The sequence below is a fragment of the Salmo salar genome, chromosome ssa06 (genome assembly GCF_905237065.1).
Source record: "Salmo salar chromosome ssa06, Ssal_v3.1, whole genome shotgun sequence".
Classification (NCBI taxonomy): domain Eukaryota; kingdom Metazoa; phylum Chordata; class Actinopteri; order Salmoniformes; family Salmonidae; genus Salmo; species Salmo salar.
The window spans coordinates 89,129,307-89,152,438 of NC_059447.1; the positions used below are offsets into that span (position 1 = coordinate 89,129,307).

A 23,132-nucleotide genomic window follows, 5' to 3' on the forward strand; every position below is an offset into this window, starting at 1 on the left:
AGATAGCCCTATTTGGTAAAAGACCAAGTTCATATTATGGCAAGAACAGCTCAAATAAGCAAATAGAAATGACAGTCCATCATTACTTTAAGACATGAAGGTCAGTCAGTGCAGAAAATGTCAAGAACTTTGAAAGTTTCAAGTGCAGTTACAAAAACCATCAAGCGCTATGATGAAGCTGGCTCTCATGAGGACTGCCACAGGAAAGGAAGGCCCAGAGTTACCTCTGCTGCACCTCAAATAAATGCTTCACGGAGTTCAAGTAATAGACACATCTCAACATCAACTGTTTAGAGGACACTGCGTGAATCAGGCCTTCATTTTATTTTTAGTTAACCAGGCAAGTCAGTTAAGAATACATTCTTATTTACAATGACGGTCAAGGAACAGTGGGTTAACTGCCTTGTTCGGGGATTCGATCTAGCAACCTTTCAGTTACTGGCCCAACGCTCTAACCACTAGGCTACTTGCCACCCCAAATGGTCAAATTGCTACAAAGAAACCACTACTAAAGGACACCAATAAGAAGAAGAGACTTGATTGGGCCAAGAAACACGAGCAATGGACATTCGACCAGTGGAAATCTGTCCTTTAGTCTGATGGCTTTGTGAGACGCAGAGTAGGTGAATGGATGATCTCCGCATGTGTAGTTCCCACCATGAAGCATGGAGGAGGAGGTGTGATGGTGTGGGTGTGCTTTGCTGGTGACACTGTCAGTGATTTATTTTGAATTCAAGGCAGGCTTAACCAGCATGGCTACCACAGTATTCTGCAACAATATGCCATCCCTAATGGTTTGCTCTTAGTGAGACTATCATTTGTTTTTCAACAGGACAATGACCCAACACACCTCCAGGCTGTGTAAGGGCTATTTGACCAAGAAGGAGAGTGATGGAGTGCTGCATCAGATGACCTGGCCTCCACAATCACCTGACTGCAATCCAATGAGATGGTTTGGGATGAGTTGGACCGCAAAGTGAAGGAAAATCAGGCAAAAAATGCTCAGTATATGTGGGAACTCCTTCAAGACTGTTGGAAAAGCATTCTAGGTGAAGCTGGTTGAGAGAATGCCAAGAGTGTGCAAAGCTGTCATCAAGGCAAAGGGTGGCTACTTTGAAGTATCTCAAATATAAAATATATTTGGATTTGTTTAACACTATTTTGGTTACTACATGATTCCATATTATTTCATCGTTTTGATGTCTTCACTATTATTCTACAATATAGAAAAGAGTAAAAAATAAAGAAAAAATAAAGTTTGACTGGTACTGTATGATATATCAAAAGAAAGTTATATTTTCTGAGTGATTTAAATATTGACTATATTGATTTAAATATTGACAAACTGTAACCAGTGACTGCAACCTGGTTCAGGTTATCAGTCAACTTAACAGGGTAGTTACAAACAGCACAGGAATGAAATCATCAACATGTATTGATCACATCTTTACTAATGCTGCAGAAATTTGCTTGAAAGCAGTATCCAGATCCATCGGATGTAGTGATCACAAAATAGTAGCCATATCTAGGAAAACCAAAGTTCCAAAGGCTGGGCCTAATATGGGCCTAATATGATTCCTATGTTGTTGATGTAAATAATATTTGTTGGTCCGTGGTGGCGTAATGAGGACCAACCAGACGCTGCACTTGACACATTTATGAAATTTCTTATCCCAGTTACTAATAATTATGCACCCATTATGAAAAAACTTTTAAATCCCAGTGGATTGATGAGGAATTGAAAAATTGTATGGTTGAGAGGGATGAGGCTAAAGGTTTGAGGCAAATAAGTTTGGCTGCACAACCGATTGGCAAACGTATTGCAAGAAAGCCCTACTATAGAGCTCCATTTTTATGGAATGGTCTGCCTACCCATGTGAGAGACTCAGACTCAGTCTCAACCTTTAAGTCTTTCCTGAAGACTTATCTCTTCAGTAGGTCCTATGATTAAGTATAGTCTGGCCCAGGAGTGTGAAGGTGAACGGAAAGGTTGGAGCAACAAACCGCCCTTGCTGTCTCTGCCTTGCCGGTTCCCCTCTCTCCACTGGGATTCTCTGCCTCTAACCCTTTTACAGGGGCTGAGTCACTGGCTTACTGGTGTTCTTCCATGCCGTCCATGGGAGGGGTGCGTCACTTGAGTGGGTTGAGTCACTGACGTGGTCTTCCTGTCTGGGGAGATCTTTGTGGGCTATACTCGGCCTTGTCTTAGGACGGTAAGTTGGTGGTTGGAGATATCCCTCTAGTGGTGTGGGGGCTGTGCTTTGGCAAAGTGGGCGGGGTTATATCCTGCCTGTTTGGCCCTGTCCGGGGGTATCATCGGATGGGGCCACAGTGTCTTCTGATCCCTCCTGTCTCAGCCTCCAGTATTTATGCTGCAGTAGTTTATGTGTCGGGGGGCTAGGGTCAGTCTGTTACATCTGGAGTATTTCTCTTGTCTTATCCGGTGTCCTGTGTGAATTTAAATATGCTCTCTCTAATTCTCTCTTTCTCTCTTTCTCTCGGAGGACCTGAGCCCTAGGACCATGCCTCAGGACTACCTGGCATGATGACTCCTTGCTGTCCCCAGTCCACCTGGCCGTGCTGCTGCTCCAGTTTCAACTGTTCTGCCTGCGGCTATGGAACCCTGACCTGTTCACCGGACGTGCTTGTTGCACCCTCGACAACTACTATGATTATTATTATTTGACCATGCTGGTCATTTATGAACACTGGCCACCCCTCATAGCCTGGTTCCTCTCTAGGTTTCTTCCTAGGTTTTGGCCTTTCTAGGGAGTTTTTCCTAGGGAGTTTTTCCTAGCCACCGTGCTTCTTTCACATGCATTGCTTGCTGTTTGGGATTTTAGGCTGGGTTTCTGTACAGCACTTTGAGATATCAGCTGATGTACGAAGGGCTATATAAATACATTTGATTTGATTTGATTTGAGTATGGAAGAGGTGAAAAAATTATTGCTGTCTATCAACAATGACAAGCCACCGGGGTCTGACAACCTGGATGGAAAATTACTGAGGATAATAGAGGTCAATATTGCCACTCCTTTTTTGCCACATCTTCAATTTAAGCCTACTAGAAAGTGTGTGCCCTCAGGCCTGGAGGGAAGCAAAAGTCAGAATAGTAAAGCCCCCTTTACTGGCTCAAATAGCCGACCAATCAGCCTGTTAACAACCCTTAGTAAAGTTTGACCAGATACAATGCTATTTTACAGTAAACAAACAGACTTTCACCATACTTATAGGGAAGGACATTCAACAAGCACAGCACTTAGACAAATTACTGATGACTGGCTGAGAGAAATTGATGATAAAAAGATCGAGGGGCTGTTTTGTGAGACGATCATAGTCTACTGCAGGAAAAACATATGTCTTATGGCTTTACACCCTCTGCTATATTGTGGATAAAGAGTTACCTGTCTAACAGAACACAGATGGTGTTCTTTAATGGAAGCCTCTCCAACATAATCCAGGTAGAATCAGGAATTCCCCCAGGCCCCTTACTTTTTTCAATCATTACTAACGACATGCTTTAAGTAAAGCCATGACTCAACACTATACACGTCAGCTACTACAGTAACTGAAATGACTGCTACACTTAACAAAGAGTTGCAGTTAGTTTCAGAGTGGGCGGCAAGGAATAAGTTAGTCCTAAATATTTGTAAAACTAAAAGCATTGTATTTGGGACAAATCATTCCCTAAACCCTAAACCTCAACTAAATCTTATAATAAATCATGTGGAAATTGAGCAAGTTGAGGTGACTAAACTGCTTGGAGTAACCCTGGATTGTAAACTGTCATGGTCAAAACATATTGATACAACAGTAGCTAAGATGGGGAGACGTCTGTCCATAATAAAGCGCTGCTCTACCTTCTTAACAGCACGATCAACAAGGCAGGTCCTACAGGCCTTGGTTTTGTCGCACGTGGACTACTGTTCAGTCGTGTGGTCAGGTGCCACAATTGGCTCAGAACAGAGAAGCACGGCTGGCCCTTAAATATACACAGGGAGCTAACAATAATATGACTCAAAGTAGAGGAGAGATTGACTTCATCACTACTTGTTGACATGCTGAATGCACCGAGCAGTCTGTTTAAACAACTAGCACACGTCTCAGACACCCATCCATACCCCACAAGACATGTCACCAGAGGTCTCTTCACAATCCCCAAGTTCAGAACAGACTATGGGAGACGCATAGTCCTACATAGATACATAGATCCATGACTCTATTCCACATCAGGTAACTGATGCAAACAGTCAAATCAGATTTAAGAAATAGGTAAATATACACCTCATGGAACAGTGGGAACTGTGAAGTAACACAAACACAGGCACAGACACATGCATACACACACACACGATAACATACGTGCTATACACACATACACATGGACACATGGATTATGTGTTGTGGATATGTGGTAGTGGAGTAGGGGCCTGAGGGCACACAGTGTGTTGTGAATTCTGTTGTGAATGTATTGTACTGTTTTTAAAATTGTATAACTGCCTTAATTTTGCTGGACCCCAGGAAGAGTAGCTGCTGCCTTGGCAGGAACTAAACGGGAACCATAATAAATACATGTCGAAAGCATGAACTTTACCAAAATCGTGTGATCAAAAGCAAGGTTGTGCAGTTGCTCTTCACCATTTTCATCCTGCAGCCATCGCCTGCATAGTGGGAGGTTCTATGGTCAAGAAATCATTAGGCTGTTTTTGTTTGACTCACGCAAACGTGACCAAAGACATGACAGAAACAGGAAACAACTTTGCCATGATTCATGTATAAAGTGGATATATACAAATTAATGTGATGTTTGAAGCTCTCTCTCACTATATGATTTTTTTTTTTTTTTAATTTTTTTATTTCACCTTTATTTAACCAGGTAGGCTAGTTGAGAACAAGTTCTCATTTGCAACTGCGACCTGGCCAAGATAAAGCAAAGCAGTTAGACACAAACAACAACACAGAGTTACACATGGAATAAACAAAACATACAGTCAATAATACAGTAGAACAAAAGAAAACAAAAAGTCGATATGCAGTGAGTGCAGTTACAGTTAAGGCAATAAATAGGCCATGGTGGCGAAGTAATTACAATATAGCAATTAAACACTGGAATGGTAGATGTGCAGAAGATGAATGTGCAAGTAGAGATACTGGGGTGCAAAGGAGCAAGATAAATAAATACAGTATGGGGATGAGGTAGATTGGATGGGCTATTTAAAGATGAGCTATGTACAGGTGCAGTGATCTGTGAGCTGCTCTGACAGCTGGTGCTTAAAGCTAGTGAGGGAGATATGGGTCTCCAGCTTCAGAGATTTTTGCAGTTTGTTCCAGTCATTGGCAGCAGAGAACTGGAAGGAAAGGCGGCCACAGAGGAATTGGCTTTGGGGGTGACCAGTGAGATATACCTGCTGGAGCGCGTGCTACGAATGGGTGCTGCTATGGTGACCAGTGAGCTGAGATAAGGCGGGGCTTTACCTAGCAGAGACTTGTAGATGACCTGGAGCCAGTGGGTTTGGCGATGAGTATGAAGCGAGGGCCAGTCAACGAGAGCATACAGGTCGTAGTGGTGGGTAGTATATGGGGCCTTGGTGACAAAACGGATGGCACTGTGATAGACTACATCCAATTTGCTGAGTAGAGTGTTGGAGGCTATTTTATAAATGACATCGCCGAAGTCAAGGATCGGTAGGATGGTCAGTTTTACGAGGGTATGTTTGGCAGCATGAGTGAAGGATGCTTTGTTGCGAAATAGGAAGCCGATTCTGGATTTAATTTTGGATTGGAGATGCTTAATGTGAGTCTGGAAGGAGAGCTTACAGTCTAACCAGACACCTAGGTATTTGTAGTTATCCACATATTCTAAGTCAGAGCCGTCCAGAGTAGTGATGCTGGACGGGCGGGCAGGTGCAGGCATTGATCGGTTGAAGAGCATGCATTTAGTTTTACTTGCATTTAAGAGCAGTTGGAGGCCACGGAAGGAGAGTTGTATGGCATTGAAGCTCGTCTGGAGGTTAGTTAACACAGTGTCCAAAGAAGGGCCAGAAGTATACAGAATGGTGTCGTCTGCGTAGAGGTGGATCACAGAATCACCAGCAGCAAGAGTACGAACCTCCCCCGAATTCACTCCTCCACTTTCGTCTACAGCCGGCTGCTTTGGCCTTACCACTTAAACGTGCCCATGGTCTCCACATGAAAAGAGGATTCACAGTTACAAAGAGGGTCAGTTGTTTGTTAGCCATAGTAGTGCACTATATAGGGAATAAGATGCCATTTGGGATGCAGTCAGTGGGCCACTCAGTCAGTGCTCAGTTGACTGAAGACCGATAGAGATGTAATTGGACTGGCTCCGTGTGTCAAATGAAGCAGTAAAAACCATCAGAGTACTCATCATATGGGGTCTCCTGAGGAACACAACCTCTGATAGGCTACTCTAGATTCTAGAACATCATCATCATCATCATAGGAAGTGCTGCCATGGTGACAGAGGCAGCTATTTTACCTCAAATGGCTTTTCAGAGTCAGAGACAAAGGCTGATTTTTGTTTAAAATGTTCTATTCTTTAGTTTATATTTCTCTACTCTGTTTTTGACTGGAAACTCATGCAGTATAATTAGAAACATGTTTATCTTATCAACACAGGCATTCTCTGACAGACAAGTACATTTGTCTATTTTTTATTTTTTTTCATTTAGCAGAAGCTCTTATCAAGAGTAAACACATTCAATAACAAAGCAAGGGCAAAAAGTGACAGTTGAAACTATATAACTTAAATATTTTATTCCATGAAACCAAAACAGCTTTCAGAGCAGTGAAAGGGAACACCAAAACAAAAGTAACATTTGTTGTAAATAAAAACAAAACAGGAAAAGATGGGATAGGATTAACAGAGGGTTTAAAAATAAACGTATGCAACACTATTATTCCATTTCCTGCCATATAAAACATCTGTTCAGCGAGAGAGAGGACTTTCCCCACTGACTGCCCAATTATACAGCGCCAAGTCTGTTAATGAACGACGAGTCATACTGGTGGTCTTCCTCAACTCGCTGATGACATGATGAACTAAAAACATGAAGCTGAACAGCCTCCTCGTTATCTCATGAAGCTGGAGGAGACTCACAAAGTATTCCTGAACTACGGCTTAATAAATTATCGAGGACGCACAGACAACTGGTCCATCAAGGCGAGTTTAGACTCTTATGCTGTACGCACTCTGATCTATATCAGCTTCCTCCAAACTGACCTATTCACTGATACCACAAGCATAACTAAAACAAGAGTGATTCATGTACTGTCATTCATGTACTCTGTAGCGTCTCCAGAGTAACAATCATGTACTAGTAACAAATAAATATATGTGTGTGTGTGTGTGTGTGTGTGTGTGTGTGTCTTGGTAAAACAATGATAGTAAAAACAGGTTCATTCCCAAGTCCGTCTACAGACACACCTCCAGGTGTTTCACCATATACGGTCCCTCCAGCTCATAACCCATCTTCCTGTAGTAGTTCCTAGTTCCCACACCTGAAACACAGAAGTTTGATAAAGACATGGTTTGATGGGAAATGTTATCACGCATCAGTTATCAGTCTCTACAAAGCAATGAATATCGTACAGAGTGGTTTCCCACACCCTTGGGTGTAAAATCAACAAAGCAATCAAATGTATTTATAAAGCCCTTTCTACATCAGATGTCACAAAGTGCTTATACAGAAACCCAGCCTAATACCCCAAACAGCAAGCAATGCAAATGTAGAAGCACCTCCCAAAAAGCTCTACTTGCTGAAATGATGTTTATTAATGATTTGGCAAAATAAATGAAACAGTTAAATATTGGTGTAAGATATGATGAAATGCTAAGCATCCTACTATATGCTGACAGTGGTGTAAAGTATTTAAGTAGTACTTTAAAGTATTTTTACTTAAGTAGTATCTGTACTCTACTATTTATATTTGGACTATTCTTACTTCACTACATTCCTAAAGAAAAAAAAAAAAATCACTTTTTACTCCTTACATTTTCCTTGACAGCCAAAAGTACTTGTTAAATTTTGAATGCTTAGCAGGACAGAAAATGGTCCAATTCACACACTTATCAAGAGAACATCCCTGGTCATCCCTACTGCCTCTGGTCTGGAGGACTCACTAAACAGAGAACATCCCTGGTCATCCCTACTGCCTCTGATCTGGTGGACTCACTAAACAGAGAACATCCCTGGTCATCCCTACTGCCTCTGATCTGGAGGACTCACTAAACAGAGAACATCCCTGGTCATCCCTACTGCCTCTGATCTGGAGGACTCACTAAACAGAGAACATCCCTGGTCATCCCTACTGCCTCTGATCTGGTGGACTCACTAAACAGAGAACATCCCTGGTCATCCCTACTGCCTCTGATCTGGTGGACTCACTAAACAGAGAACATCCCTGGTCATCCCTACTGCCTCTGATCTGGTGGACTCACTAAACAGAGAACATCCCTGGTCATCCCTACTGCCTCTGATCTGGAGGACTCACTAAACAGAGAACATCCCTGGTCATCCCTACTGCCTCTGATCTGGAGGACTCACTAAACAGAGAACATCCCTGGTCATCCCTACTGCCTCTGATCTGGTGGACTCACTAAACACAAATGCTTCGTTTGTAAATGATGTGAGTGTTGGAGTGTGCCCCTGGCTATCCGTAATTAAAAAAAAAAAATAACACTTGTGCCGTCTGGTTTGTTTAATATAAGGAATTTTAAATGACTTATACATTTACTTTTGATACTTAAGTATATTTAAAACCTAATACTTTTACTCAAGTAGTATTTTACTGGGTGACTTTCAATTGAGTAATTTTCTATTAAGGTATCTTTACTTTTACTCAAGTATGACAATTGGTTACTTTTTCCACGACTCTATGCTGAGGATATTATTTTAATGGAAAAAAACTGAAGAAGACCTGCAGAACATGTTATTATGTGCTGTCAATTAGTGTAAAAGATGGAGACTAATGAGCAACCAAAAAACCTCCACAAAAAATGCATTTTAGAAAACTAGGTACCAAGGAGTGTGGGGTGGGTCCTGATCTGGACTATTCAGTAGGAGTGTGGGGTGCTAAGAGGTCCTGATCTGGACTATTCAGTAGGAGTGTGGGGTGGGTCCTGATCTGGACTATTCAGTAGGAGTGTGGGGTGCTAAGAGGTCCTGATCTGGACTATTCAGTAGGAGTGTGGGGTGCTAAGAGGTCCTGATCTGGACTATTCAGTAGGAGTGTGGGGTGCTGAGAGGTCCTGATCTGGACTATTCAGTAGGAGTGTGGGGTGCTAAGAGGTCCTGATCTGGACTATTCAGTAGGAGTGTGGGGTGGGTCCTGATCTGGACTATTCAGTAGGAGTGTGGGGTGGGTCCTGATCTGGACTATTCAGTAGGAGTGTGGGGGCTAAGAGGTCCTGATCTGGACTATTCAGTAGGAGTGTGGGGTGCAAAGAGGTCCTGATCTGGACTATTCAGCAGGAGTGTGGGGTGGGTCCTGATCTAGACTATTCAGTAGGAGTGTGGGGTGCTAAGAGGTCCTGATCTGGACTATTCAGTAGGAGTGTGGGGTGCTAAGAGGTCCTGATCTGGACTATTCAGTAGGAGTGTGGGGTGCTAAGAGGTCCTGATCTGGACTATTCAGCAGGAGTGTGGGGTGGGTCCTGATCTGGACTATTCAGTAGGAGTGTGGGGTGCTAAGAGGTCCTGATCTGGACTATTCAGTAGGAGTGTGGGGTGCTAAGAGGTCCTGATCTGGACTATTCAGTAGGAGTGTGGGGTGCTAAGAGGTCCTGATCTGGACTATTCAGTAGGAGTGTGGGGTGCTAAGAGGTCCTGATCTGGACTATTCAGTAGGAGTGTGGGGTGCTAAGAGGTCCTGATCTGGACTATTCAGTAGGAGTGTGGGGTGCTAAGAGGTCCTGATCTGGACTATTCAGTAGGAGTGTGGGGTGGGTCCTGATCTGGACTATTCAGTAGGAGTGTGGGGTGCTAAGAGGTCCTGATCTGGACTATTCAGTAGGAGTGTGGGGTGCTAAGAGGTCCTGATCTGGACTATTCAGTAGGAGTGTGGGGTGCTAAGAGGTCCTGATCTGGACTATTCAGTAGGAGTGTGGGGTGCTAAGAGGTCCTGATCTGGACTATTCAGTAGGAGTGTGGGGTGCTAAGAGGTCCTGATCTGGACTATTCAGTAGGAGTGTGGGGTGCTAAGAGGTCCTGATCTGGACTATTCAGTAGGAGTGTGGGGTGCTAAGAGGTCCTGATCTGGACTATTCAGTAGGAGTGTGGGGTGCTAAGAGGTCCTGATCTGGACTATTCAGTAGGAGTGTGGGGTGCTAAGAGGTCCTGATCTGGACTATTCAGTAGGAGTGTGGGGTGCTAAGAGGTCCTGATCTGGACTATTCAGTAGGAGTGTGGGGTGCTAAGAGGTCCTGATCTGGACTATTCAGTAGGAGTGTGGGGTGCTAAGAGGTCCTGATCTGGACTATTCAGTAGGAGTGTGGGGTGCTAAGAGGTCCTGATCTGGACTATTCAGTAGGAGTGTGGGGTGCTAAGAGGTCCTGATCTGGACTATTCAGTAGGAGTGTGGGGTGCTAAGAGGTCCTGATCTGGACTATTCAGTAGGAGTGTGGGGTGCTAAGAGGTCCTGATCTGGACTATTCAGTAGGAGTGTGGGGTGCTAAGAGGTCCTGATCTGGACTATTCAGTAGGAGTGTGGGGTGCTAAGAGGTCCTGATCTGGACTATTCAGTAGGAGTGTGGGGTGCTAAGAGGTCCTGATCTGGACTATTCAGTAGGAGTGTGGGGTGCTAAGAGGTCCTGATCTGGACTATTCAGTAGGAGTGTGGGGTGCTAAGAGGTCCTGATCTGGACTATTCAGTAGGAGTGTGGGGTGCTAAGAGGTCCTGATCTGGACTATTCAGTAGGAGTGTGGGGTGCTAAGAGGTCCTGATCTGGACTATTCAGTAGGAGTGTGGGGTGCTAAGAGGTCCTGATCTGGACTATTCAGTAGGAGTGTGGGGTGCTAAGAGGTCCTGATCTGGACTATTCAGTAGGAGTGTGGGGTGCTAAGAGGTCCTGATCTGGACTATTCAGTAGGAGTGTGGGGTGCTAAGAGGTCCTGATCTGGACTATTCAGTAGGAGTGTGGGGTGCTAAGAGGTCCTGATCTGGACTATTCAGTAGGAGTGTGGGGTGCTAGAGGTCCTGATCTGGACTATTCAGTAGGAGTGTGGGGTGCTAAGAGGTCCTGATCTGGACTATTCAGTAGGAGTGTGGGGTGCTAAGAGGTCCTGATCTGGACTATTCAGTAGGAGTGTGGGGTGCTAAGAGGTCCTGATCTGGACTATTCAGTAGGAGTGTGGGGTGCTAAGAGGTCCTGATCTGGACTATTCAGTAGGAGTGTGGGGTGCTAAGAGGTCCTGATCTGGACTATTCAGTAGGAGTGTGGGGTGCTAAGAGGTCCTGATCTGGACTATTCAGTAGGAGTGTGGGGTGCTAAGAGGTCCTGATCTGGACTATTCAGTAGGAGTGTGGGGTGCTAAGAGGTCCTGATCTGGACTATTCAGTAGGAGTGTGGGGTGCAGAGGTCCTGATCTGGACTATTCAGTAGGAGTGTGGGGTGTGGTCCTGATCTGGACTATTCAGTAGGAGTGTGGGGTGCTAAGAGGTCCTGATCTGGACTATTCAGTAGGAGTGTGGGGTGAGGTCCTGATCTGGACTATTCAGTAGGAGTGTGGGGTGCTAAGAGGTCCTGATCTGGACTATTCAGTAGGAGTGTGGGGTGCTAAGAGGTCCTGATCTGGACTATTCAGTAGGAGTGTGGGGTGCTAAGAGGTCCTGATCTGGACTATTCAGTAGGAGTGTGGGGTGGGTCCTGATCTGGACTATTCAGTAGGAGTGTGGGGTGCTAAGAGGTCCTGATCTGGACTATTCAGTAGGAGTGTGGGGTGCTAAGAGGTCCTGATCTGGACTATTCAGTAGGAGTGTGGGGTGGAGGTCCTGATCTGGACTATTCAGTAGGAGTGTGGGGGTGCTAAGAGGTCCTGATCTGGACTATTCAGTAGGAGTGTGGGGTGCTAAGAGGTCCTGATCTGGACTATTCAGTAGGAGTGTGGGGTGCTAAGAGGTCCTGATCTGGACTATTCAGTAGGAGTGTGGGGTGCTAAGAGGTCCTGATCTGGACTATTCAGTAGGAGTGTGGGGTGGGGTCCTGATCTGGACTATTCAGTAGGAGTGTGGGGTGCTAAGAGGTCCTGATCTGGACTATTCAGTAGGAGTGTGGGGTGCGAGGTCCTGATCTGGACTATTCAGTAGGAGTGTGGGGTGCTAAGAGGTCCTGATCTGGACTATTCAGTAGGAGTGTGGGGTGCTAAGAGGTCCTGATCTGGACTATTCAGTAGGAGTGTGGGGTGCTAAGAGGTCCTGATCTGGACTATTCAGTAGGAGTGTGGGGTGCTAAGAGGTCCTGATCTGGACTATTCAGTAGGAGTGTGGGGTGCTAAGAGGTCCTGATCTGGACTATTCAGTAGGAGTGTGGGGTGCTAAGAGGTCCTGATCTGGACTATTCAGTAGGAGTGTGGGGTGCTAAGAGGTCCTGATCTGGACTATTCAGTAGGAGTGTGGGGTGGGTCCTGATCTGGACTATTCAGTAGGAGTGTGGGGTGCAGAGGTCCTGATCTGGACTATTCAGTAGGAGTGTGGGGTGCAAGAGGTCCTGATCTGGACTATTCAGTAGGAGTGTGGGGTGCTAAGAGGTCCTGATCTGGACTATTCAGCAGGAGTGTGGGGTGAGGGTCCTGATCTGGACTATTCAGTAGGAGTGTGGGGTGCTAAGAGGTCCTGATCTGGACTATTCAGTAGGAGTGTGGGGTGCTAAGAGGTCCTGATCTGGACTATTCAGTAGGAGTGTGGGGTGCTAAGAGGTCCTGATCTGGACTATTCAGTAGGAGTGTGGGGTGCTAAGGGTCCTGATCTGGACTATTCAGTAGGAGTGTGGGGTGCTAAGAGGTCCTGATCTGGACTATTCAGTAGGAGTGTGGGGTGCTAAGAGGTCCTGATCTGGACTATTCAGTAGGAGTGTGGGGTGCTAAGAGGTCCTGATCTGGACTATTCAGTAGGAGTGTGGGGTGCTAAAGGTCCTGATCTGGACTATTCAGTAGGAGTGTGGGGTGCTAAGAGGTCCTGATCTGGACTATTCAGTAGGAGTGTGGGGTGCTAAGAGGTCCTGATCTGGACTATTCAGTAGGAGTGTGGGGTGCTAAGAGGTCCTGATCTGGACTATTCAGTAGGAGTGTGGGGTGCTAAGAGGTCCTGATCTGGACTATTCAGTAGGAGTGTGGGGTGCTGAGAGGTCCTGATCTGGACTATTCAGTAGGAGTGTGGGGTGCTAAGAGGTCCTGATCTGGACTATTCAGTAGGAGTGTGGGGTGCTAAGAGGTCCTGATCTGGACTATTCAGTAGGAGTGTGGGGTGCTAGAGGTCCTGATCTGGACTATTCAGTAGGAGTGTGGGGTGCTAAGAGGTCCTGATCTGGACTATTCAGTAGGAGTGTGGGGTGCTAAGAGGTCCTGATCTGGACTATTCAGTAGGAGTGTGGGGTGCTAAGAGGTCCTGATCTGGACTATTCAGTAGGAGTGTGGGGTGCTAAGAGGTCCTGATCTGGACTATTCAGTAGGAGTGTGGGGTGCTAAGAGGTCCTGATCTGGACTATTCAGCAGGAGTGTGGGGTGCTAAGAGGTCCTGATCTGGACTATTCAGTAGGAGTGTGGGGTGCTAAGAGGTCCTGATCTGGACTATTCAGTAGGAGTGTGGGGTGCTAAGAGGTCCTGATCTGGACTATTCAGTAGGAGTGTGGGGTGCTAAGAGGTCCTGATCTGGACTATTCAGTAGGAGTGTGGGGTGCTAAGAGGTCCTGATCTGGACTATTCAGTAGGAGTGTGGGGTGCTAAGAGGTCCTGATCTGGACTATTCAGTAGGAGTGTGGGGTGCTAAGAGGTCCTGATCTGGACTATTCAGTAGGAGTGTGGGGTGCTAAGAGGTCCTGATCTGGACTATTCAGTAGGAGTGTGGGGTGCTAAGAGGTCCTGATCTGGACTATTCAGTAGGAGTGTGGGGTGCTAAGAGGTCCTGATCTGGACTATTCAGTAGGAGTGTGGGGTGCTAAGAGGTCCTGATCTGGACTATTCAGTAGGAGTGTGGGGTGCTAAGAGGTCCTGATCTGGACTATTCAGTAGGAGTGTGGGGTGCTAAGAGGTCCTGATCTGGACTATTCAGTAGGAGTGTGGGGTGCTAAGAGGTCCTGATCTGGACTATTCAGTAGGAGTGTGGGGTGCTAAGAGGTCCTGATCTGGACTATTCAGCAGGAGTGTGGGGTGCTAAGAGGTCCTGATCTGGACTATTCAGTAGGAGTGTGGGGTGCTAAGGGTCCTGATCTGGACTATTCAGTAGGAGTGTGGGGTGCTAGAGGTCCTGATCTGGACTATTCAGTAGGAGTGTGGGGTGCTAAGAGGTCCTGATCTGGACTATTCAGTAGGAGTGTGGGGTGCTAAGAGGTCCTGATCTGGACTATTCAGTAGGAGTGTGGGGTGCGGGTCCTGATCTGGACTATTCAGCAGGAGTGTGGGGTGCTAAGAGGTCCTGATCTGGACTATTCAGTAGGAGTGTGGGGTGCTAAGAGGTCCTGATCTGGACTATTCAGTAGGAGTGTGGGGTGCTAAGAGGTCCTGATCTGGACTATTCAGCAGGAGTGTGGGGTGCTAAGAGGTCCTGATCTGGACTATTCAGTAGGAGTGTGGGGTGCTAAGAGGTCCTGATCTGGACTATTCAGTAGGAGTGTGGGGTGCGGGTCCTGATCTGGACTATTCAGTAGGAGTGTGGGGTGCTAAGAGGTCCTGATCTGGACTATTCAGTAGGAGTGTGGGGTGCTAAGAGGTCCTGATCTGGACTATTCAGTAGGAGTGTGGGGTGCTAAGAGGTCCTGATCTGGACTATTCAGTAGGAGTGTGGGGTGCTAAGAGGTCCTGATCTGGACTATTCAGTAGGAGTGTGGGGTGCTAAGAGGTCCTGATCTGGACTATTCAGTAGGAGTGTGGGGTGCTAAGAGGTCCTGATCTGGACTATTCAGTAGGAGTGTGGGGTGCTAAGAGGTCCTGATCTGGACTATTCAGTAGGAGTGTGGGGTGCTAAGAGGTCCTGATCTGGACTATTCAGTAGGAGTGTGGGGTGCTAAGAGGTCCTGATCTGGACTATTCAGTAGGAGTGTGGGGTGCTAAGAGGTCCTGATCTGGACTATTCAGTAGGAGTGTGGGGTGCTAAGAGGTCCTGATCTGGACTATTCAGTAGGAGTGTGGGGTGCTAAGAGGTCCTGATCTGGACTATTCAGTAGGAGTGTGGGGTGCTAAGAGGTCCTGATCTGGACTATTCAGTAGGAGTGTGGGGTGCTAAGAGGTCCTGATCTGGACTATTCAGTAGGAGTGTGGGGTGCTAAGAGGTCCTGATCTGGACTATTCAGTAGGAGTGTGGGGTGCTAAGAGGTCCTGATCTGGACTATTCAGTAGGAGTGTGGGGTGCTAAGAGGTCCTGATCTGGACTATTCAGTAGGAGTGTGGGGTGCTAAGAGGTCCTGATCTGGACTATTCAGCAGGAGTGTGGGGTGGGTCCTGATCTGGACTATTCAGTAGGAGTGTGGGAAGCTAAGAGGTCCTGATCTGGACTATTCAGTAGGAGTGTGGGGTGCTGAGAGGTCCTGATCTGGACTATTCAGTAGGAGTGTGGGGGGCTAAGAGGTCCTGATCTGGACTATTCAGTAGGAGTGTGGGGTGGGTCCTGATCTGGACTATTCAGTAGGAGTGTGGGGTGCTAAGAGGTCCTGATCTGGACTATACAGTAGGAGTGTGGGGTGCTAAGAGGTCCTGATCTGGACTATTCAGCAGGAGTGTGGGGTGCTAAGAGGTCCTGATCTGGACTATTCAGTAGGAGTGTGGGGTGGGTCCTGATCTGGACTATTCAGTAGGAGTGTGGGGTGCTAAGAGGTCCTGATCTGGACTATTCAGCAGGAGTGTGGGGTGCTAAGAGGTCCTGATCTGGACTATTCAGTAGGAGTGTGGGGTGCTAAGAGGTCCTGATCTGGACTATTCAGTAGGAGTGTGGGGTGGGTCCTGATCTGGACTATTCAGTAGGAGTGTGGGGTGGGTCCTGATCTGGACTATTCAGTAGGAGTGTGGGGTGCTAAGAGGTCCTGATCTGGACTATTCAGTAGGAGTGTGGGGTGCTAAGAGGTCCTGATCTGGACTATTCAGTAGGAGTGTGGGGTGCTAAGAGGTCCTGATCTGGACTATTCAGTAGGAGTGTGGGGTGCTAAGAGGTCCTGATCTGGACTATTCAGCAGGAGTGTGGGGTGCTAAGAGGTCCTGATCTGGACTATTCAGTAGGAGTGTGGGGTGCTAAGAGGTCCTGATCTGGACTATTCAGTAGGAGTGTGGGGTGCTAAGAGGTCCTGATCTGGACTATTCAGTAGGAGTGTGGGGTGCTAAGAGGTCCTGATCTGGACTATTCAGTAGGAGTGTGGGGTGCTAAGAGGTCCTGATCTGGACTATTCAGTAGGAGTGTGGGGTGGGTCCTGATCTGGACTATTCAGTAGGAGTGTGGGGGCTAAGAGGTCCTGATCTGGACTATTCAGTAGGAGTGTGGGGGCTAAGAGGTCCTGATCTGGACTATTCAGTAGGAGTGTGGGGTGCTAAGAGGTCCTGATCTGGACTATTCAGTAGGAGTGTGGGGTGCTAAGAGGTCCTGATCTGGACTATTCAGTAGGAGTGTGGGGTGCTAAGAGGTCCTGATCTGGACTATTCAGTAGGAGTGTGGGGTGCTAAGAGGTCCTGATCTGGACTATTCAGTAGGAGTGTGGGGTGCTAAGAGGTCCTGATCTGGACTATTCAGTAGGAGTGTGGGGTGCTAAGAGGTCCTGATCTGGACTATTCAGTAGGAGTGTGGGGTGCTAAGAGGTCCTGATCTGGACTATTCAGTAGGAGTGTGGGGTGCTAAGAGGTCCTGATCTGGACTATTCAGTAGGAGTGTGGGGTGCTAAGAGGTCCTGATCTGGACTATTCAGTAGGAGTGTGGGGTGCTAAGAGGTCCTGATCTGGACTATTCAGTAGGAGTGTGGGGTGCTAAGAGGTCCTGATCTGGACTATTCAGTAGGAGTGTGGGGTGCTGAGGTCCTGATCTGGACTATTCAGTAGGAGTGTGGGGTGCTAAGAGGTCCTGATCTGGACTATTCAGCAGGAGTGTGGGGTGCTAAGAGGTCCTGATCTGGACTATTCAGTAGGAGTGTGGGGTGCTAAGAGGTCCTGATCTGGACTATTCAGTAGGAGTGTGGGGTGCTAAGAGGTCCTGATCTGGACTATTCAGTAGGAGTGTGGGGTGCCAAGAGGTCCTGATCTGGACTATTCAGTAGGAGTGTGGGGTGCTAAGAGGTCCTGATCTGGACTATTCAGTAGGAGTGTGGGGTGCTAAGAGGTCCTGATCTGGACTATTCAGTAGGAGTGTGGGGTGCTAAGAGGTCCTGATCTGGACTATTCAGCAGGAGTGTGGGGTGCTAAGAGGTCCTGATCTGGACTATTCAGTAGGAGTGTGGGGTGCAGGGTCCTGATCTGGACTATTCAGTAGGAGTGTGGGGTGCTAAGAGGTCCTGATCTGGACTATTCAGTAGGAGTGTGGGGTGCTAAGAGGTCCTGATCTGGACTATTCAGTAGGAGTGTGGGGTGCTAAGAGGTCCTGATCTGGACTATTCAGTAGGAGTGTGGGGTGCTAAGAGGTCCTGATCTGGACTATTCAGTAGGAGTGTGGGGTGCTAAGAGGTCCTGATCTGGACTATTCAGTAGGAGTGTGGGGTGCTAAGAGGTCCTGATCTGGACTATTCAGTAGGAGTGTGGGGTGCTAAGAGGTCCTGATCTGGACTATTCAGTAGGAGTGTGGGGTGCTAAGAGGTCCTGATCTGGACTATTCAGTAGGAGTGTGGGGTGCTAAGAGGTCCTGATCTGGACTATTCAGTAGGAGTGTGGGGTGCTGAGAGGTCCTGATCTGGACTATTCAGTAGGAGTGTGGGGTGCTAAGAGGTCCTGATCTGGACTATTCAGTAGGAGTGTGGGGTGCTAAGAGGTCCTGATCTGGACTATTCAGCAGGAGTGTGGGGTGCTAAGAGGTCCTGATCTGGACTATTCAGTAGGAGTGTGGGGTGCTAAGAGGTCCTGATCTGGACTATTCAGTAGGAGTGTGGGGTGCTAAGAGGTCCTGATCTGGACTATTCAGTAGGAGTGTGGGGTGCTAAGAGGTCCTGATCTGGACTATTCAGTAGGAGTGTGGGGTGCTAAGAGGTCCTGATCTGGACTATTCAGTAGGAGTGTGGGGTGCTAAGAGGTCCTGATCTGGACTATTCAGTAGGAGTGTGGGGTGCTAAGAGGTCCTGATCTGGACTATTCAGTAGGAGTGTGGGGTGCTAAGAGGTCCTGATCTGGACTATTCAGTAGGAGTGTGGGGTGCTAAGAGGTCCTGATCTGGACTATTCAGTAGGAGTGTGGGGTGCTAAGGTCCTGATCTGGACTATTCAGTAGGAGTGTGGGGTGCTAAGAGGTCCTGATCTGGACTATTCAGTAGGAGTGTGGGGTGCTAAGAGGTCCTGATCTGGACTATTCAGCAGGAGTGTGGGGTCGGGTCCTGATCTGGACTATTCAGTAGGAGTGTGGGGTGCTAAGGGGTCCTGATCTGGACTATTCAGTAGGAGTGTGGGGTGCTAAGAGGTCCTGATCTGGACTATTCAGTAGGAGTGTGGGGTGCTAAGAGGTCCTGATCTGGACTATTCAGTAGGAGTGTGGGGTGCTAAGAGGTCCTGATCTGGACTATTCAGTAGGAGTGTGGGGTGCAAGAGGTCCTGATCTGGACTATTCAGTAGGAGTGTGGGGTGCTAAGAGGTCCTGATCTGGACTATTCAGTAGGAGTGTGGGGTGCTAAGAGGTCCTGATCTGGACTATTCAGTAGGAGTGTGGGGTGCTAAGAGGTCCTGATCTGGACTATTCAGTAGGAGTGTGGGGTGCTAAGAGGTCCTGATCTGGACTATTCAGTAGGAGTGTGGGGTGCTAAGAGGTCCTGATCTGGACTATTCAGTAGGAGTGTGGGGTGCTAAGAGGTCCTGATCTGGACTATTCAGTAGGAGTGTGGGGTGCTAAGAGGTCCTGATCTGGACTATTCAGTAGGAGTGTGGGGTGCTAAGAGGTCCTGATCTGGACTATTCAGTAGGAGTGTGGGGTGCTAAGAGGTCCTGATCTGGACTATTCAGTAGGAGTGTGGGGTGCTAAGAGGTCCTGATCTGGACTATTCAGTAGGAGTGTGGGGTGCTGGTCCTGATCTGGACTATTCAGTAGGAGTGTGGGGTGCTAAGAGGTCCTGATCTGGACTATTCAGTAGGAGTGTGGGGTGCTAAGAGGTCCTGATCTGGACTATTCAGTAGGAGTGTGGGGTGCTAAGAGGTCCTGATCTGGACTATTCAGTAGGAGTGTGGGGTGCTAAGAGGTCCTGATCTGGACTATTCAGTAGGAGTGTGGGGTGCTAAGAGGTCCTGATCTGGACTATTCAGTAGGAGTGTGGGGTGCTAAGAGGTCCTGATCTGGACTATTCAGTAGGAGTGTGGGGTGCTAAGAGGTCCTGATCTGGACTATTCAGTAGGAGTGTGGGGTGCTAAGAGGTCCTGATCTGGACTATTCAGTAGGAGTGTGGGGTGCTAAGAGGTCCTGATCTGGACTATTCAGTAGGAGTGTGGGGTGCTAAGGGTCCTGATCTGGACTATTCAGTAGGAGTGTGGGGTGCTAAGAGGTCCTGATCTGGACTATTCAGTAGGAGTGTGGGGTGCTAAGAGGTCCTGATCTGGACTATTCAGTAGGAGTGTGGGGTGCTAAGAGGTCCTGATCTGGACTATTCAGTAGGAGTGTGGGGTGCTAAGAGGTCCTGATCTGGACTATTCAGTAGGAGTGTGGGGTGCTAAGAGGTCCTGATCTGGACTATTCAGTAGGAGTGTGGGGTGCTAAGAGGTCCTGATCTGGACTATTCAGTAGGAGTGTGGGGTGCTAAGAGGTCCTGATCTGGACTATTCAGTAGGAGTGTGGGGTGCTAAGAGGTCCTGATCTGGACTATTCAGTAGGAGTGTGGGGTGCTAAGAGGTCCTGATCTGGACTATTCAGTAGGAGTGTGGGGGTGCTAAGAGGTCCTGATCTGGACTATTCAGTAGGAGTGTGGGGTGCTGAGGTCCTGATCTGGACTATTCAGTAGGAGTGTGGGGTGCTAAGAGGTCCTGATCTGGACTATTCAGTAGGAGTGTGGGGTGCTAAAGGTCCTGATCTGGACTATTCAGTAGGAGTGTGGGGTGCTAAGAGGTCCTGATCTGGACTATTCAGTAGGAGTGTGGGGTGCTAAGAGGTCCTGATCTGGACTATTCAGTAGGAGTGTGGGGTGCTAGAGGTCCTGATCTGGACTATTCAGTAGGAGTGTGGGGTGCTAAGAGGTCCTGATCTGGACTATTCAGTAGGAGTGTGGGGTGCTAAGAGGTCCTGATCTGGACTATTCAGTAGGAGTGTGGGGTGCTAAGAGGTCCTGATCTGGACTATTCAGTAGGAGTGTGGGGTGCTAAGAGGTCCTGATCTGGACTATTCAGTAGGAGTGTGGGGTGCTAAGAGGTCCTGATCTGGACTATTCAGTAGGAGTGTGGGGTGCTAAGAGGTCCTGATCTGGACTATTCAGTAGGAGTGTGGGGTGCTAAGAGGTCCTGATCTGGACTATTCAGTAGGAGTGTGGGGTGCGAGGTCCTGATCTGGACTATTCAGTAGGAGTGTGGGGTGCTAAGAGGTCCTGATCTGGACTATTCAGCAGGAGTGTGGGGTGCTAAGAGGTCCTGATCTGGACTATTCAGTAGGAGTGTGGGGTGCTAAGAGGTCCTGATCTGGACTATTCAGTAGGAGTGTGGGGTGCTAAGAGGTCCTGATCTGGACTATTCAGTAGGAGTGTGGGGTGCTAAGAGGTCCTGATCTGGACTATTCAGTAGGAGTGTGGGGTGCAAGGTCCTGATCTGGACTATTCAGTAGGAGTGTGGGGTGTAGGTCCTGATCTGGACTATTCAGTAGGAGTGTGGGGTGCTAAGAGGTCCTGATCTGGACTATTCAGTAGGAGTGTGGGGTGCTAAGAGGTCCTGATCTGGACTATTCAGTAGGAGTGTGGGGTGCTAAGAGGTCCTGATCTGGACTATTCAGTAGGAGTGTGGGGTGCTGGGTCCTGATCTGGACTATTCAGTAGGAGTGTGGGGTGCTAAGAGGTCCTGATCTGGACTATTCAGTAGGAGTGTGGGGTGCAAGAGGTCCTGATCTGGACTATTCAGTAGGAGTGTGGGGTGGGGTCCTGATCTGGACTATTCAGTAGGAGTGTGGGGTGAAGGGTCCTGATCTGGACTATTCAGTAGGAGTGTGGGGTGCTAGAGGTCCTGATCTGGACTATTCAGTAGGAGTGTGGGGTGCTAAGAGGTCCTGATCTGGACTATTCAGTAGGAGTGTGGGGTGGGTCCTGATCTGGACTATTCAGTAGGAGTGTGGGGTGCAAGAGGTCCTGATCTGGACTATTCAGTAGGAGTGTGGGGTGCTAAGAGGTCCTGATCTGGACTATTCAGTAGGAGTGTGGGGTGCTAAGGGTCCTGATCTGGACTATTCAGTAGGAGTGTGGGGTGCTAAGGTCCTGATCTGGACTATTCAGTAGGAGTGTGGGGTGCTAAAGGTCCTGATCTGGACTATTCAGTAGGAGTGTGGGGTGCTAAGAGGTCCTGATCTGGACTATTCAGTAGGAGTGTGGGGTGCGAGGTCCTGATCTGGACTATTCAGTAGGAGTGTGGGGTGCTAAGAGGTCCTGATCTGGACTATTCAGTAGGAGTGTGGGGTGCTAAGAGGTCCTGATCTGGACTATTCAGTAGGAGTGTGGGGTGCTAAGAGGTCCTGATCTGGACTATTCAGTAGGAGTGTGGGGTGCTAAGAGGTCCTGATCTGGACTATTCAGTAGGAGTGTGGGGTGCTGGTCCTGATCTGGACTATTCAGTAGGAGTGTGGGGTGCTAAGAGGTCCTGATCTGGACTATTCAGTAGGAGTGTGGGGTGCAGAGGTCCTGATCTGGACTATTCAGTAGGAGTGTGGGGTGCTAAGAGGTCCTGATCTGGACTATTCAGTAGGAGTGTGGGGTGCTAAGAGGTCCTGATCTGGACTATTCAGTAGGAGTGTGGGGTGCTAAGAGGTCCTGATCTGGACTATTCAGTAGGAGTGTGGGGTGCTAAGAGGTCCTGATCTGGACTATTCAGTAGGAGTGTGGGGTGCTAAGGTCCTGATCTGGACTATTCAGTAGGAGTGTGGGGTGCTAAGAGGTCCTGATCTGGACTATTCAGTAGGAGTGTGGGGTGAAGAGGTCCTGATCTGGACTATTCAGTAGGAGTGTGGGGTGCTAAGAGGTCCTGATCTGGACTATTCAGTAGGAGTGTGGGGTGCTAAGAGGTCCTGATCTGGACTATTCAGTAGGAGTGTGGGGTGCTAGGGGTCCTGATCTGGACTATTCAGTAGGAGTGTGGGGTGCTAGAGAGGTCCTGATCTGGACTATTCAGTAGGAGTGTGGGGTGCTAAGAGGTCCTGATCTGGACTATTCAGTAGGAGTGTGGGGTGCTAAGAGGTCCTGATCTGGACTATTCAGTAGGAGTGTGGGGTGCTAAGAGGTCCTGATCTGGACTATTCAGTAGGAGTGTGGGGTGCTAAGAGGTCCTGATCTGGACTATTCAGTAGGAGTGTGGGGTGCTAAGAGGTCCTGATCTGGACTATTCAGTAGGAGTGTGGGGTGCTAAGAGGTCCTGATCTGGACTATTCAGTAGGAGTGTGGGGTGCTAAGAGGTCCTGATCTGGACTATTCAGTAGGAGTGTGGGGTGCTAAGAGGTCCTGATCTGGACTATTCAGTAGGAGTGTGGGGTGCTAAGAGGTCCTGATCTGGACTATTCAGTAGGAGTGTGGGGTGCTAAGAGGTCCTGATCTGGACTATTCAGTAGGAGTGTGGGGTGCT

General features: G+C 47.9%; 1 protein-coding gene across 1 annotated transcript in view; it reads right to left on the reverse strand.

Annotated features, from left to right (window-relative positions):
- Positions 1-6,763: 6,763 nt before the first annotated feature.
- The window catches only part of elp3 (elongator acetyltransferase complex subunit 3), a 61,365-nt gene continuing 44,996 nt past the window's right edge, over positions 6,764-23,132 (reverse strand). The window contains exon 14 of the mRNA XM_014206187.2: positions 6,764-7,522. Within this exon, the coding sequence (XP_014061662.1) occupies positions 7,437-7,522 (86 nt within the window). The 3' untranslated portion in view covers positions 6,764-7,436. The remainder of the gene's footprint in view (positions 7,523-23,132) is intronic.